This window comes from Gymnoscopelus microlampas (assembly GCF_963454915.1).
Source record: "Gymnoscopelus microlampas genome assembly, chromosome: 15".
Classification (NCBI taxonomy): Eukaryota; Metazoa; Chordata; class Actinopteri; order Myctophiformes; family Myctophidae; genus Gymnoscopelus; species Gymnoscopelus microlampas.
Window position 1 is genome coordinate 33,709,770 of NC_139952.1, and position 17,018 is coordinate 33,726,787.

Sequence of the window (17,018 nt, forward strand, 5' to 3'; positions counted from 1 at the left end):
ATCCACCCTGGCCTGCACGATATGGGCTTTTTTGAGTATACTTACATACGTATTATACCACTATAGTGGTTGCACATAATGCGTATGTAAGTATACACCCAAATAGCCACCAGCAGGGTTTGCCCCATGTAAATCCCCCTGTAACACAAGTTATTCTAGACACATACATTTGACGTTACTGCTGCTAGTTTACCAGAGAAAGTTTGTCACTGTTTCTGGAGGAGTATTTGTTTGCATGACACTTGGGGCGGAAGATTTGGCGGTAGTTAACGTTAGCTGTCTTGGATACGAGTTTGTGTTGTGTGCAAATCTTTTACAATGCTCTGCAATGACATGTTCTCACAACAGTGGCTGCCAATTGTTGGGTTCCCTTTAATGTCATCGTGGTAAACGCGCTGCCACCATCATCATGTCGATAGATGGTTAACGTACCATCTACGTTGCACCTGTCAGCTGACTGCTCGATGTGCTGATATGGCTTCCCATGCAGCATTGAGTCATAAACAAACGTTTTCAAGACGTTCCAGTGTGGGCAAGTTTAAATTGAGCCATATACACACTGAACAAAGTCAACTTAAACGTAATTTTAAACGTACTCTGAATTATGGCTTTTCCAGGATTCAGAGTATGTGTTTCTGTTTACCAGAAATGTCATCATGCTGCAAGCAATATGCTGTAATAGAATTTCATCTAGTCTTTCAATAGCTCTGTGTATAGTCCTTGGCACAAATATAGGCATGTAACCCAAAATAGTAATTGCGTTGGTTGGAACTATGTTTACAGTTGTGTGCACATGGATTATGTTTGCATTCAAGTGTTTATGGCCTTGGTTTGTTCCTGTATTGTAGATGCATTGTGGGCATCAATACCCTCTATGAGCTTGAATAAATAACGCAACATTTATATCTTAAACTGAAACCACAGTGAAAGGCACCAGGCCTGTAACATTCTTTTTGGTTTTACTTAAGGTTTGTTTATAAACAGCAGCAAGTAGGCTACATTGGGGATTGATATTTAGTTGGGTGCCCCCATAATGATAACAAGAGGGGTATGTGTGTGACATGACATTTGAATCCTTCAGCCTGGACTGTTTTATTGTCAGAGGCTGATATTAAACCTACAGATTGTGGTAGCTGTAACATACATTCACCTGATTTGGAGCACTGCTACATGGTTTTGTTGGAGGTGTTTAGTCAGTCACACTTTGAAATGGATGTGAGTGAGATGGAGTGAAAACATGCTTACAATATGACTGCCTTTTGACTGTTGATGTGGGAGTAATTTGCTATGTCTTGGCTATCTGCTGCTTGAATAGAGATTCACTAGAGTTTGGCAGTGAGTTTGTTGTTTCTAATTGCACTAATATCAGTGTTGGCTGAATGTGTATCTGTAACATTATACAAATAAATAATCAGCAGGTCTGAATCTGATTCTCTTGATTGTAGATCTAAATCTAAGATTCTTTTATATGCATGTTCTCTGTATTATACTGATGCAACACTGTAGTAAGAGATGAGAGGGCCCATGCATTACCACAGCTGTACAGGGCAGACAGCAGACCCAAAGCCAATTATGTTGTGATGAGATTAGAGACGATCAAATGAGATATTCTGCTGAGGTTTTTACTATATTTGCAGGGTTTGCCAGGCCTTATAATGCATAAGATCTATTTTATATACATTATTTTCTATTTTATTCTTTTGTTTCCAGTAGTGCTGCCTGTATCTGATTAGCAATATTCTGATGTAGCTTAAGCAGTCTTTTATTGGCCTGCCCAACAGTAAAGTGATATGAATTTCTGAACTTTAGATTAGATTGTTCTAGTTGAATGAAATGAACACTGAATGCCTACCTACATAGTCATCACTATCACTGATCGTTTCTCAATATCTTCAAGGTCTCCAAAATATCATCATTCTAAAGATTCCGAGGTATTCTGTCAAAAATATATAACTGTTTTTGAAAGTGATATTGCCAATATTGCCCAGGCCTAGTGTGATGACTGTTGTATCATTACATTTCAGGATGTATGCGTTTGAAATCATGGATGAACAACCCACACTTAACACAGCACGAATGTAGCCCTTGTGCTGGCAGATTAGGGTTTGCAGATATCTGCTCAAATTTGACATTACGATGGGCACACCAAAACATTGTGATGGACGATGCCCCCCCCCTCCCCCCATTGTGGATTAATCTGGGACCAACTTGCTTTGCTGTTTGTAGTTCCGGTCTAGTGCAGATACAGAAACTGTGTGTGTGTAAATTGCCAGATGCAGTAGGCAGGGTCTCACCCAAAGAATTACTAATTTTCTATCAATTACACACCCCATGAAGCCTTGAATTCATGGAGATTTCTTTATTTTTTACGCATTCCTAAGCCAATAATTTGATGACCGGGTGTATTTCCGGTAGGAGACTCAAAGAGACTCCTTTGAGTCTCCTACCGGATACATTAGGATCTTTCTGCCGGTAATCAAATTATTGGCCTAGGAATGCGACAAAAACTAAAAAATGTCCATGAATTCAATGCTTCAGGGGGTGTGTAATTGAAAGAAAATAAGTAATTTTTTGTACTCCTTTAATATAAACCAGACTTTTTTTTTTTGACACAAAGTTAATTGAATGGTGGATTATTTAATGGTTGTTGACAAAGAGGGAGCAATTGGTTCATCTGGCTCATCCCCTAACCAATCACAATAGTAAAGCGTGTGATGATGTTGTCAATCGACACTGATCCATGCACTGGTTGCTAACCTGTTGTCAACCGTAACCGTTGTATTATACTTCGTTATACAATGGTGGTGTGCAAAAATAGCGAGCCTGTAATATTTACAGCAGTGTTTCCCAAACCTTTTCATGTAAAGGACCCCCAAATTAATATGTATTTGGCCGCAGACCCCTATCTGAAAAGGTTTTGTGCCAGGGACCCCCAGAAGAGAAGATTGATGTAAAAAGAAAATCTAAATTATTCAAAACCTTCCAAACATCTTCGAAGTTTTTCAAATATTTTCGCAAAGTGACGCGCTGAGCTAAGCTTGTAGATCTGCTATTTTTGAATAGCCAACATGTAAATGGATAAAGTGGTAAAAATGATTGTGATGCTATGTTAAAGGTAGGGTAAGTGATTTACTGGGGCGGCAGTGGCTCAGGGGTAGAGTGGCCGGGTAGAGTGAACTGGAAAACCGCAAGGTTCCCAGTTCGATCCCGGGCTGGGGCGCTCCCCTAGAGTTAGTGTTGAAGTGTCCTTGAGCAAGACGCTGAATCCCTAATTGCTCCCGATGAGCAGGTTGGTGCCTTGCATGGTTTCCTCCGCCATCGGTGTATGAATGTGTGTATGAATGGGTTAATGGCACAATCAATGTAAAGCGCTTCGGATAGAAGCGCTATATAAATGCAACATTTACCATTTACTTTGGTTAAAATAAGTGTTAAATAGCTCTATATTCTAATAGTACTCATTGCTATAGAGTGTATGTTCAGTAAAAGGAATCTCCCATGTCTCCAGCTCTTTATTAAACTTGGGCTTCTTTCTTTATTCTCTTGATTGGCTTAAATTTTGTCACCTACCTGAAAATGTACTATATTCTGTTTACTAAAGAACTGGAGAGACCCCTGTGACCGAAGAAGCGCTCTGTAGCAATGATTACTATCAGAATATTGTACTTTAACCTTTTTAACAAAAAAAAAAAATATATATATATATATATATATATATATATATATATATCACTTACCCTACCTTTAACTACGTTGGCTGGGGAACCCCTGAACCCCCCCCCACCACTGATAAGACTGATTTACAGTAAAGACCTTTTTTAGAGAACTATGAGGGCAGGGTAAAAAGCACATAAAATAATCGTTAATTAATCGTAATGAGGCAAAGGTTTGAAATCGTGGTATTGATTTGAAGTCTTTTAACCCTGCCGCTGCTGAATGCAAATAGGGGAAACAAAGCTCAGTGTTAATTTAGATCTGAGAGTGTGAAACATGCTGTTTAATTGTAACTTGTAATCACATCTATGAGTATGTGACTATTTTGTTGTGTGCAGTAGTGTTCATCCCATGCCCCCTCACACATACACAGAAACCAGAGTGCCTCATTATGACCTTGTAACCACACATTATTACCAGTATATACTTGATAGACAGGGCAGTCAGTGGTCTCATGATGGCAATGGCATATAGAATCGACTTTATTCTAGCTGGGCCGCCCTCAGCAGGAGAGAAAAGAGAAATGGTTGTAGGGTTAGAATATCATTAAAATGAGGTCCACCAGGTTGTCTTATTTTATAAATGGCTGTGTCTAATCTACAAGGCTGTTCTGTGCAATCGTACATAAGTAGTAATTCTAAATATTATATAGACTATAGCAGCATTGACATTTATCTGCATTTGTTGTACTTTCCTTAGGAGGAAGATCTCACCGGATTTGGGACCACAACACTTCGTCCTCAAAGGAATTTAGGCAGTGCTCATCAGTTATCATCATCCAACCAAACAAAGCCCCCCCCAGCTCCAGACCTCTCGCAAGGAACTAAGCCTTTGATTGGGAAAATAATCCAGAGAAGCAGCTCTAAATCACCAATTGTTGGCAAAATTGTCCAGAGGGTCCCCAAGCAGGACCAGGATGTCCAAGAGGGTCCAGGAAAAGGGCTCAGGCAACAGGACTCAGGAGCTCCAAGTACAAAAAAAAAGGGCTCTGTCAAGACAACAGACCAAATGGCTACAAGCTCTACCTCAGCCAGCGTCTCCAAACAGGGTAAGCTGGTGTGCACCCTGACCACAGTTGTCAAAGGTAGAGGAAAGACCAGTGTCAAAGCTCCAGGTGAGGTGTCGGGAGATTTGGATGCCAACCAAGTCCAACTGAAGAGGTCCGGGAGAAGCAGGAGGGGGTCTCAACATGAAGACACCAGAGGTGCCTCTCAGGGAGTCGCTCTGTCTCCAGGGTCTATGAACAAGCAGCTGTACAGAAAGGTGTCCAGAGACACAGGCACCTTCCTTAATGTTGGAGCTGAGGCTGGTCCCCAACGCGGCCAGGAAGCCCTCAAGAGAAGACGGAAAGTAGTATTTGGGATCAGGAGGAAGCCTCCAAAAATGACTCCCCAAATGATTCCCCAAATGATTCCCCAAATGCCCCAAAAGCAGCGCACCAAAACCAAGCGCGTCTTTTACGCCTATGTGCCAGAGTTCATTCCAGCTGTGCATGTGCAGGAAGGAGAGCAGCAGCAGTTGCCAGGTCAGAGCCTTGTCGCGGGGTCAGAGATCGGGCCGCAGAGCTCCTCCACACCTGTGATAAGCGGCAGGTCTTCCCGCATCATCAAGGCCCCCAAGAGGTACCTGGATAAGGAAATGATAGCCTTTAAGTTTCCAAAGGGAAACGTATCAATGTGGTTGAAGAACGAAGGTAAAGATGGCACCCAGAGTATAGGTCAGGAGTCGAGCAACGATGGCGATGGCAGCTCGTTGCATTCAAAGACAACATCAAAGCTCAGTCCAGGCTCAAGCCACCTGGAGGTCTATAAGAAACTCAGGAACCTGACATCTAAACTGGCAGAAAAGAAGAAAGACCAGCCTGATGGAGTTCAGGGTGATTATTACCAAGACGTCAGTTTGGCCCCTCCAGTCAGGAGGAAGAGACGAAGGTCCAAGCTGACCATGGAGGAGATGGACTCACCCGGTGTTGTGAGGAAGCTGGCAGTGCTGGTGAGGAGCCCTGTTGCTGGTTCGGTGTCAAGTGAGATTGTGCAAGAGGGAGCAGCCGGTGTGGAAAATAAAGGTGAATACAATCCATCCTTATGTCTCTTGTCCTAGAAACAGTTTTGACTTAAAACTTTTATTTATATGCTTAAGAGTATAATTTATTCTGTCTTGTTACTTGGGTGTTTTGTGTTTGGAATTGGAACAATCACTTGGTTCACTTTTTAGCTAATTTATGATTCACCTAGAACAGGGTTTGTCTTTCCCATCAAAGGTAGACCAGTCATAGCTCATGGTACCACGCACATGACGCCACAAAACAGAACCACCTCCGGCTATAGATGAAAGTAAAAATTGGATCAGAGTTGAAAATCATGCATGTAAAAATGTAACATTGTCAGTGAATGTCTTCGTTATACCAACATTGTTATTACAAATCACTTTTGTACTTACTTACTTACTTTGTGTTGTGAAAATGCATTAATGTTCATCACTGGTCTGATGGCTCTTTAAGAGGTTTGCTGTATTTGCGTCACCAGGGCCAGATGTGGGGGAGTCCATTACTGAGGAGGGTGGTAGAGTCGGGTTGGAGTTGAGTGTTCCAAGTCAGAGAGTTGGCCTCACTGGAGCGAACAAGAGGATGCTCCACCTGCTGAAGAGAGCCAAGGTCCAGCTTATCAAGATAGATCAACAGAAACAACACAAGTCATCACAGGTGAGTGGCCAGAATGGTTGAGTGATGTTTAATAGTACACTGCAAAATCTGGAGTGTATTTTAACTCGGAGAGTCTTTTATTATTTCTTCACTCACAGTTAAATTAACTCTCTGAATCTTACAGTGTAATCTGATAAGAGCACAACACAACTTCTTTAGATGAAGTTCAAATTTAGGGGTAGCTCTGTAACCCTTTTAACGATTTCATTCCACAAGCTTGGGTCCAGAGAATTGGGAGTGCAGGCAGTTGGAAGGAGGTGGAGAAGGAGAGTTCGGCCGGCCAAACAACCGAGTCCTCAGGTAATGCATTTCAGAATTCGGATGGTTTGCGTCATTCACTATGTTTACGTTCAGCTGTGTAGTATCTGTTGACCACATGCTGAGTGTGTGTGTGTGTGTGTGTGTGTGTGCGTGTTTGTGTGTGAGTGCAGGAGCAATCGCTGTGTGGTCCTCGGATTAAGCACGTATGTCGGGCGGCCGCAGTGGCGTTAGGTCAGCCTCGGGCCATGGTGCCTGATGACATTCCCAGGCTCAGTGCACTGCCACTCCATGAGAGAGAGGGCATCAACCCTTCACCAGACGCAGAAGGTAGCCTACACTCTCATTTTCTGTCCTGTAACTAGATGTTCCCAGGTTTGATCCCCTTCCACAGTTTGGAAACTAACATTGATTTAATTTTTTTTCAATTCACAGTCAAATTTATAGTGTTAATTTAACTCTGGTAGATTTAACTGCAGTTAAAATAGTTATAGTTGTGGTTTTCCTTGATAGGTGCCTTCTTAATCTCTCAACATTCTCTCACTCTCTCTACCATTACTTTCTCTCCCTCCTCCTTTCCCCTTTTTATGCTCACTTGCTCTCACTCTTTCCTTTTCATCCATCCCTCTTCTGTCCTGTCTGTCTGTGACTTTCTCTCTGTCATCTTCTTTCTCCCTCTCCTTTTCTCCTCTCTGCCTCTCATATTTACTTCTCTTGCTCTCTCCCTCCCTTCTACCATTCCTCTCTTCACCTCTCTCTTGCTCTCTATCATATGTCCTACAGATGTTGAAGATGATGATGATGATGATGATGATGATGATGGTGGTGACGTCTCAGACCAGGACACGACCCAGTGGGTGGTCCCTAAGGATCCCGTACGGCTATGGAGGAAGAAAAAGACGGTACAGACAGGATCGTGGACAAAAAGAAGGAGGTGTGGTAGCTGCCAGCGATGCCTTGTCGACCTCGACTGTGGAAAGTGCGGAAACTGTCTGGATAAGCCCAAGTTCGGAGGGCGCAACACCAAGCGACAGTGTTGCATGTATGTTGTTCCATAAGACTTAATTCACTACTAATCTGCCAGGAGAAGATTTAAAGGGGTAGCTCTGTAGCTAGCAGACCCCATTCGTTTCCAGTAGCATTGTTAACAAAATGCTAACAAGCTACCAGCGGACATTTCTCAGTAACCCTAGTGCCAGTTTTGTCTTCTTTGACCCTGAAAATCACCAAATATACAAAAAAACGTAACTACCCCTTTAACTTTTATCCTCTGGCCACAGGTAATCAACACAATGTGGTCTTCTGTGCTTTACATGTTTTTTTTTCTTTTTCTTGAAAGAGCATAGTTTTCTTTCATTTTATTCAGAAAGCTGAGCAAATCCTTTGCATTAGCATCTCATTCTCCTTAGCCTATATGAAATACACTAGTCACTTTTAAGTGTTAACACTGAGCGTTTTTAACTTACAAAAGTGTATATTTCTGTTTTCGTGATGAGTATTCCACATGCAATGATGAAAACAGTAATACCTTTTTATTTCTTTCCAATAAAATTATAATTATAGTATTCATTATATCAAATCAATGGAAAGCTGATGAAGCTCTTGGTAGTTGATGCATCGCTACTACAATTTATACATGAATGAATAGATTAGATCTATATGCAACTTCCCATAGAGATTGGGTAAAATTTTAAATCACTCATGTCTTCTACCACCAGATATAAAAAGTGCTTGCGGATGGAGAAGGGAAAAGGTGAGTGCTGCTGAAACGTATGCGTCCGTGATTAACTGGTGAATAAGATTCATGTTTTTGCTTTTATACTGCAAAAAATATCAATTCGCTTTTGGGCTTAGAAGTATATAGAAATTGCAATACCGTGGCAATTTTGAAATCATGAGGTTGTAATTCTCTGCTTTAAATGTTTTTCAGATACCACACCCAAACTAGATAAACTTTTTCTAAAGAATCTCCGTCTTACAAAAAAAAGGTTCTGCTCATTCAAACTTAGAAAATATATTCTATTATATTCTAATTGGACAGTCTTTCTCACTGATAAAATGAAAGCAAACCAACTGTGTTTACATCATATCCAAATACTAACACCCTGATATAACCCAAATGTTATAACATCTTCTTCTAATCATGGACTTCTCGTCCCTCAGAAAGGAGAAAGGAGATCATGAAAAAGAGGAGGAGGCGGCATCGGCAGCATTCACGTACCACGTCAACCGATGAGGAAGGAGAGCTGGGGCAAGGAGGAGAGGCAGGGGAGGGGTTGTCCACCGTAACCTCTATCACCCGTAGACAGTCCAGGCGGAACATCACACCACGCTGCTATAGCAACCTGCTCAAGTCCGAGTCTGAGACGGAAAGTGCTGAAGATGTCCCTGAAAAGCCTGCTGCTGAGGCTCCAAGCAGCCAAGGTAGTTTAACTACATGGACCCTAGCATCCCTATTCTTGGTTTATTAGTCATTATAGGCTAGAATTGACTTATATTGGTTGAAAATAGGTACTGTAGTAGGTAAAAATAGACATTCTGTGAATAGCAGATTTACAAGCTCACAATTGCAATGCATTGTGAGCTTTTAGATCTATTTTTTGCTATTGACGGTAAGTATGTTTTTTGCCATTATAATTAAAAGACATAACTGAGGATAGGGAACGTAGGTATGAGTTGAGAGGGGAACTAAACTTAAAACAACTAAGTGTTGGTACTACTTTGAAAAGCATGTGTATTTCTGTTTGTGGTATGAAGTTGTGGAATGGATTGCCTGAGACTATTAAGCATAAGTATAAATTGAATGCAAACAGTTTATTCTGGACAAATACCGAATGGAATGATTGATGGATGTATTGACCAAATTGTGATCAAATGTAGGATTGATAGACTAGGGATCTACTTATGTACTTAGTGGATTTTGGTTAGGTTCTTCACATTATTCTTTTTTTGTTAAAATGTAACGAAATGTGATAAGGGTAGGCATGAATAAGCTACAAGCTTCTGCCTATACCTTTTCGATCAGGTTAAAAGAAAAAATATTCTTGTAATGTCTCACTGGAGAAAAAAAAAAGAGTATCGAAATAAACTAAACTAAAACTAAGTGTCCGGGTGGCATAGAGGACAAACACTTGCCCACCTCCACAGTCCTGGATTTGATTCCCAGTAGCAGTGCCTCCAGATTCACCGGGCACTCAAACTCAATTGACATTGTTCGTTGGTGTGAAAGCTGGAAAGCGATTGTGTCCTTTTCACTTATTTTCTTTCTGATCATAAATATAATAAATAAATATAACGGTGGCCAACCAGCCTGTGACCGTGTGCCCACAACCACAGCACACCCGTGACAATATCTCATCGTATAGCACTGCTTCTTGTGAATTATTACTTAAATAGCATTCAAGTACATATAGCATTGGTCAATTTCATTAGCTTTTTCCCCCTTTTTTGTCTCTCTTTTTTGCAGGTACTGTCCCTCAAGATGTATCAGTTCCAGCTGGCATTCCTATTGAGCCGATGAAGCCTCGGCGACCTGGCCCCAAAGGACCCAGCAGATTTAGGTCTACTAAGGTAACAACAGATAGTACAGTTTTCTGTTGCACTGCCTGCTTGGTATCATCTAGTCAGACATGGGTCAAATAGTATTTGTAAAATACTTTTAAAGGGTGGCTTTAGTCTACTTGGATACAGTAGGTAATCAGTGAGTGACCGAAGGCTTAGCGTCCTGTTATTGCCTGGCAGTGGCACTATGAATTGTCTTGAAGCAGTAAATCCCTTCAAGAATAATACAAGAAGAATTGTTTGCAAATAGTAATTGGCCCATGCTTGAACCTAACCCTAACTTAACCTCCGTCATTATAAATTATTCTAATTACACTTTTCTTACCAAGCATTCTAATTGTAGCTTATATGGCTTCACATAAAGGGCCTTAAACTCATTTTAATACCAACCTTTGTGCTTTTCTCATTGACCATGCATAACTTAAGCTGTGTTCATGGTAAAATGCAATTCTTTTTTCTTGCTATTAGGGCTGGGCAATATATCGATTATTATAACAATCTTGTGATATGAGACTAGATATCGTAATATATCTTGATATGGCATATTTTATACTTTCAACAGTTTTCAGAAATAATTTTGATATTTGATTTTGTCCATACCGCCCAGCCATAGTGTGTTGTCTCTTTTCCTTTGAAGAAGACGGTATCCACACTGAAAAATTTACACGGCATGTTTAATGCTATAGGTATTAGGTTTGTGAACTGTTTATTTTTTCCCCATCAAGCCTGAGGAGATTGAATAATTCTTAAATTATGTTTTTATTTTAAACATACACAACCACTTACTAACTAATTACTGAGGAATAGATTAATAGATTACTCTCCTTCATCACTGGTTCTAATATAACTACTCCTTGTGCTATTATTTTGAGTTAGCATCTACAGTATGTACGGGCCTGGCCTATAAGAAAGAAGAGATGAGTTAGTGAATCAGAAAGAAGTAGTGATGGAAATGAACCACTAATGCCTCTGCAGATTATGTTACAAACCTCATTCAACTACATTTCATTGAAAAATACTGTTGTAGTTGATTCTCTTACAGGGAAATATCACCAATTGTGAACCTAAATTCCATTGTTCTGATGTGAGGAGATCATACTGTATATACTCTGGGGGGGGAAATACCTTATGTATATTTCTCCTTTTGGAAGTGTACGCCTACGACATCAAATGTGTATTTTCGCGTCATCGAGCAGTCACGTTTAAAGTTTCCTTTAAATAAGCAAATGGAAAAAAGGCAACAACGCATATTACCATGAATTAATTCTTGAGTCGATTGCAGTCATTGGAATCTCTGTTCAAATCTTTCTTCACAAACTTTATTATTATCTTTAATTTCTAATCATTCATTAATGAAGTAGCCATTAGGTTAGTCGTAAACTTCCCTCTATTCATTTATTGTCAGTGGCTGTAGATACACATGGAACATCTGGGTGCTTGTGGAATAAGAACTAGCTCACTAGCAATGCTACAAGTTAATTCTTGGCCTAATGACACCATGTCATGGAAATGGGTGTCTGGTCAATCTTAAATACGTTTGGATTTGACAGAGAAAGTAAGCCAGGTGGGAATATGTGTGGTATTTTGACCCCCGCCCCTCCATCCCACGTAGCCCTGCTTTTCCATATGTATCTAAGTCCTGATAGGAATTTGATTTGTTATATCACTGCCGCACTCCCTTCTTTGTTTCTAAGTTATGAATAATTCTCAATCGTATCATGTTGATAGTCCACCTCTTTTTTCCCCACTTTACCTTTTGCTGCTGCCGATCGCCGCTTTCTGCATGTCACACTAGTATTACTGCAACATATCTCTGGAACCTACCTTGCTGCTCTTTGGCTTAGGCAGAGTCCCCTCCTCCACAGGAACAGGTGGAGACAGAAGGGACGGAGCCCATGAAGGGATCCAACCCACCCAGAAGCCCCTTGCAGCAGTTGAAGCTGCCACAGATGCAGCGTCTACAAATACATTTATACCGTCTGCCTGACTCGATAGTACAGTCGTCTCTGCCGTCACACCTGCAGCAGTTACCGCAATGTGCAGACCCATGCCCTCTGCAGTCACCACATTCTAGAACACGGCTACATTCAAAGCCGCCCAAACCTGAAATGCAACTATGTGCACCTAATTCATCACATGTTAGAACACAGTCGGTATTAGAGATGAGTTCGCCATTGTTATCACAGTGTCAAACACCGCTTCCTCTGCAACTGGTGAAGCCCATCACACACCCATCACTAAGTTCATCTCCACAACCAAACAAATCTTTAACGTCTCCAACTGATTCAGTTTCAAAACCCAAGTCTGTAACTGATTCAGCTCCACAGCCCAAGTCTGTTACTCATCGACCCCCACTACCCAAGTGTTTTGGTCATCCACCTCCACAACATGTGTCTAGAACTGATTCGGCTACAAAATCCAAGTCTGAAAGTGATTCAGCTCCACAGCCCAAGTCTTTTACCCACCCACCTCTACTACCTGAGTGTAGAATAGATTTAGCTCCACAATCGGAATCTAGAATTGAATCAGCTCCAAAACCCAAGTCTGTAAGTGATTCAGCTCCACAGCCCAAGTCTGTTAACCATCCACCCCCACTACCGGAGTCTAGAGCTGATTCAGCTCCAAAACCCAAGTCTGTTACTCACCCCCCCCAACTACCAAAGTCTTTCACTCAGCCACCTCCACAACCCGAGTCTAGAGCTGATTCAACTGCAAAACCCAAGACTGTAACTGATTCAGCTCCACCGCCCAAGTCTGTTACTCATCCACCTCCACTACCTGAGTCTAGAATTGATTCAGCTCCACAACCAGAGTCTAGAACTCCTTCAACTCCAAAACCCAAGACTGTAAATGATTCAGCTCCACAGCCTACGTCTTTTACCCATCCACCTCTACTACCTGAGTCTAGAATTGATTTAGCTCCACGATTGGAATCTAGAATTGATTCAGCTCCAAAACCCAAGTCTGTTACTCATCCACCCCCACTACCCAAGTCTTTAGCTCCTCCACCTCCACAACCCGAGTCTAGAACTGATTCGGCTACAAAACCCAAGTCTGGAAGTGATTCAGCTCCACAGCCCAAGTCTTTTACCCACCCACCTCTACTACCGGAGTCTAGAATTGATTTAGCTCCACAATCGGATTCTAGAACTGAATCAGTTCCACAACCTCAGTCTGTTACTCATCCCCCTCCACAACCTGACTCTGCAAACCATTCAGCTCCACTAGCAAAGGAATCTATCTCATGTTCACCTCCAGAACCCGACAATGTCAGCACACCTATATCTTGTTCTCCCCCTCGCTCTCATTCAACTTTAGAACACAAGTCTTCAACTCGCTCAGTTCCACAATTTGGGCCTGCAACTTGTTTACCTCTGCAAGCCAACAAGCCTGAAACAAAGCCAGGTGCTCTGCAGTCATCAGATTCGGGAACACAGTCCTCTCCAACAATATCCAAACCTTTTCTACCGCCAGTTATGCACCTGCGTTTGCACCGTCTGCCCCAGTCTATAGTGCAGTCAGCTCTGCAGTTGAACAAGTTTGTATCCGTTTCACCTTCAGAACTCAATGAAATTACAACTGTTGTATCTCCGAAAGCCAACAAGGTTGTAAGTCATTCACCTGTACAAGCAAACAAGTCTATAATTCCTTCACTCCCAGAACCGGATTCTGTACCGTATCCATCTCTGCAACCTGAGTCTAGAACTCCTGCTTCAAAAGTCAATGCATCTCTAAGTCGTTCAGATACACAACCCAACAATTCTTTAACCAGCTCACCTCCAAGGACCAATGAGTCTGTACTTAATTGTACTCATTCACTCCCAGAACCCCAGTTTGTAACTCCTCCACCCCCAAAACCTGAGTCTAGAACTGATTTAGCTCCACAACCTGAGTCTAGAACTTATTCGGTTACGCAACCCGAGTCTGTTACTTGTCCACCTCCACTACCTGAGTCTAGAACTGATTCAGCTCCACAGCTTGAGTTTAGAATCGATTCAGTTCCACATTCTAAGTCTGTTACTCACCCACAACCTGACTCTGCAAATAATTCAGCTCTAATAGCTAACGAGTCCATCAGTCTTTCACCCCTACAACCCGACAATGTCAACATGCCTGTACCTCATTCTCCTCCACAAGTCAATAAGACTGTCACTAATTCAACTTCAGAACACAAGTCTGTAAACCACACTGTTCCACAACTTGGGCCTGGAACTTGTTCACCTCCGCAAGCCAACAATTCTGAACCTGGTACTTCTCTACAAGCCAACAAGTGTATCTGTCATTCACCTCCAGAACCCAACACGTCTGTACCTCTGTCTTCTGTACAAGCCATCACGTCTATTTGTCATTCACCTCCACAAGGCAAAGAGTCTGTAACTCCTCCAACTCCACAAGGCAAAGCAAAGACATTTGTATCTTCTTCACTTCCACAAGCCAATGAGTCCATACGCCATTTTCCACCTCAAACTCCCGATCCTGTAATGCAGGCAGTTCTGCCTGTGGCTCAGACTGTAGCACAGCGATATTTGCATGTGAGTTTGAAGCGACTGCCTGAGCCTCTAGTGCCAGCATTTTTTAAGCCACCTGTGCACCCAGAGCCGGTGACACAGACACTTGACACAGAGGTCCTGACACAGAGACAGACTCTTAACATAGACATGGAAGTGCATGCAGTTTTGCAAGCACTCCTCGAGACTGTTGACCAGAATACAGAGGGACATCAAAAGGGCATGCAGCAGACACTTGACACAGAGGTCCTGACACAGAGACAGACTCTTAACATAGACATGGAAGTGCATGCAGTTTTGCAAGCACTCCTCGAGACTGTTGACCAGAATACAGAGGGACATCAAAAGGGCATGCAGCAGGAGCAGCAGAAGGCGGAATTGGACGATGAAGAAGAGAAGAGCTTTGATAAAGACACAGTGCCGCAACACGAACCCAGAACTGACTCACCCTATCTCATTCGTCCGCAGAATCCTGCTGATTATGCATCGCAGAGCACCCTGGCAGGGTTTACTAATGGATTCCCCCAAAAGGGCCTTTTGCAGAAGAGGCACAAGATCCGTGTAGACTTCAAGGTGAGTTTTGCATGTGTGGGGCTGCATTTCAGTTTTACACTTGTTTGTACGCTGTGCATGGTTGACATTTTCACACTGAGAGCCAAAGGTGAATGTAGTTGAGTAATGTCTACCATGCACAACACTTTAACCCTATTCACAGTTCACACTGGACTAGTATGACCTGGGGGACCTCTGGTAATGTGTAATAATTGCGGACGTCATCTGTGATCTTAATCCCATGTTTAATTGGCCAGGTCAGGAATTTGTAAAGTAATATTCCAGGGCAAATTATCTACCATATTTCGGCAAACAGAGTTAATCTGATAATGCTAGTCACGTGTGAATCGGCATCTCAGTAATTTTTTTGTTTTGTTTTTCTTTAATACTAGTCCCGTGTGACTCGGTGTTTCAGTAATTTGGGTTTTTGTTTTCTCATTGCCTTTTTCCTTCCTCTTTCCCCGACAAGAATTATGTTGGAAATAATGAATTATGTTTTGACAGCATTTTGGGTACACATTTTACTTTACTAGTAAAATCTAATCAAATTAATCAAGTTCATTTCTGAGAATGAAATGAGAAGAAAGCAATCTCTCATACTGTACTCTCTTGCAATTAAAAATATATTTATTGCTACCAGGAACAATACTTTGGTACACAAACCTTCATAATTCTTTTATCTGTTTCTGTCCTGTCTTACTCTACCTCTATCACCACTCTTCTAACCGAAACTACAAAATGATGGCGCACGCACAATTATTTTTATTTCATCCACTTTTATACCTGTAAACCTGTGATTTGACAATAAAGCTGTTTCTGATTAGGTTATCTGATGTGTACAAATTAAATCACATTGATGCCATATTTGTACACAAAACAATCTGGCTTTATACTTGGTTTATGACTGCTCACCTTAAGTGTAAATTGAAGCAAATTACCCAGTGTACAAATTCAACGAAATAAACCCTTACCGGTTGTAAACCACACTCTCAGTTAAATTAACACTGAGGATTTTACTGTGTGGAGATTGTGAGACCCATTCTCAGAAAGCTCAAATCCATCAGGAGAGCGAAATCTGAAAATATGGATGACATGCATCACAGTAAGATTAGAAAAATTGAGCAGGAACAGAAACGGCTTTTGGCCACAGCTGAGAATCAAGACTTAATGTTTTGTTGCTGGAGAGAGAGTGCACCTATTGTTTGTTTTATAATGATCATGTCATTGAACTTCACATGAGCATGTACCAAGACTAAAGACTAAAGACCACATGAACCCTAGTGTCCCTAATCTGGGAAGTCATGATAAACAAATTTGTTGACAATAGGCAAACATTCTGTGAGAATAGCTGATCTACAAGCATGTAGGTAAGCTATTTTTGGTGAGGAGATATGGTGTAAAATGGGGGAAAGGATATTACAGACCCATAGGAGACTCCGATCAACAAAGAATATAGTGGTTGTGTTTAAGATAATGTTTGATTTTATCGGAAAGTCAAGATGAGAAAAAGACGTGAGTTTTATGACCACTGTACAAAAAATGATCAAAGTGACTGGAGCTCACCACAGCTCTAGCAGTACTCTCATGACTTTATTCAGAATTTGGAAATGTGTCTGCAACATTGAAATGTTGTTTGATGTAAGGCTGGTAGTTACACGTACATCTACCATTAATTACATGTAGATGACATTTAATCATTACCCCTTTGTGAGAATTTAGTCATA

The 17,018-nt window shown here is 41.5% G+C and overlaps 1 protein-coding gene across 3 annotated transcripts in view; it reads left to right on the plus strand.

Annotated features, from left to right (window-relative positions):
* Positions 1–17,018, plus strand: part of kmt2ba (lysine (K)-specific methyltransferase 2Ba) — a 42,067-nt gene that overhangs the window by 551 nt on the left and 24,498 nt on the right. Inside the window, exons 2-10 of one of the 3 annotated variants that reach the window (XM_084080207.1) lie at positions 4,414–5,779; positions 6,240–6,415; positions 6,632–6,715; positions 6,847–7,003; positions 7,457–7,715; positions 8,392–8,426; positions 8,837–9,097; positions 10,140–10,243; positions 12,079–15,315. In XM_084080207.1, coding sequence (XP_083936333.1) covers positions 4,414–5,779; positions 6,240–6,415; positions 6,632–6,715; positions 6,847–7,003; positions 7,457–7,715; positions 8,392–8,426; positions 8,837–9,097; positions 10,140–10,243; positions 12,079–15,315 — 5,679 coding nt within the window. The remainder of the gene's footprint in view (positions 1–4,413; positions 5,780–6,239; positions 6,416–6,631; positions 6,716–6,846; positions 7,004–7,456; positions 7,716–8,391; positions 8,427–8,836; positions 9,098–10,139; positions 10,244–12,078; positions 15,316–17,018) is intronic. The other 2 variants (XM_084080208.1, XM_084080209.1) reach the window with 2 other exon arrangements.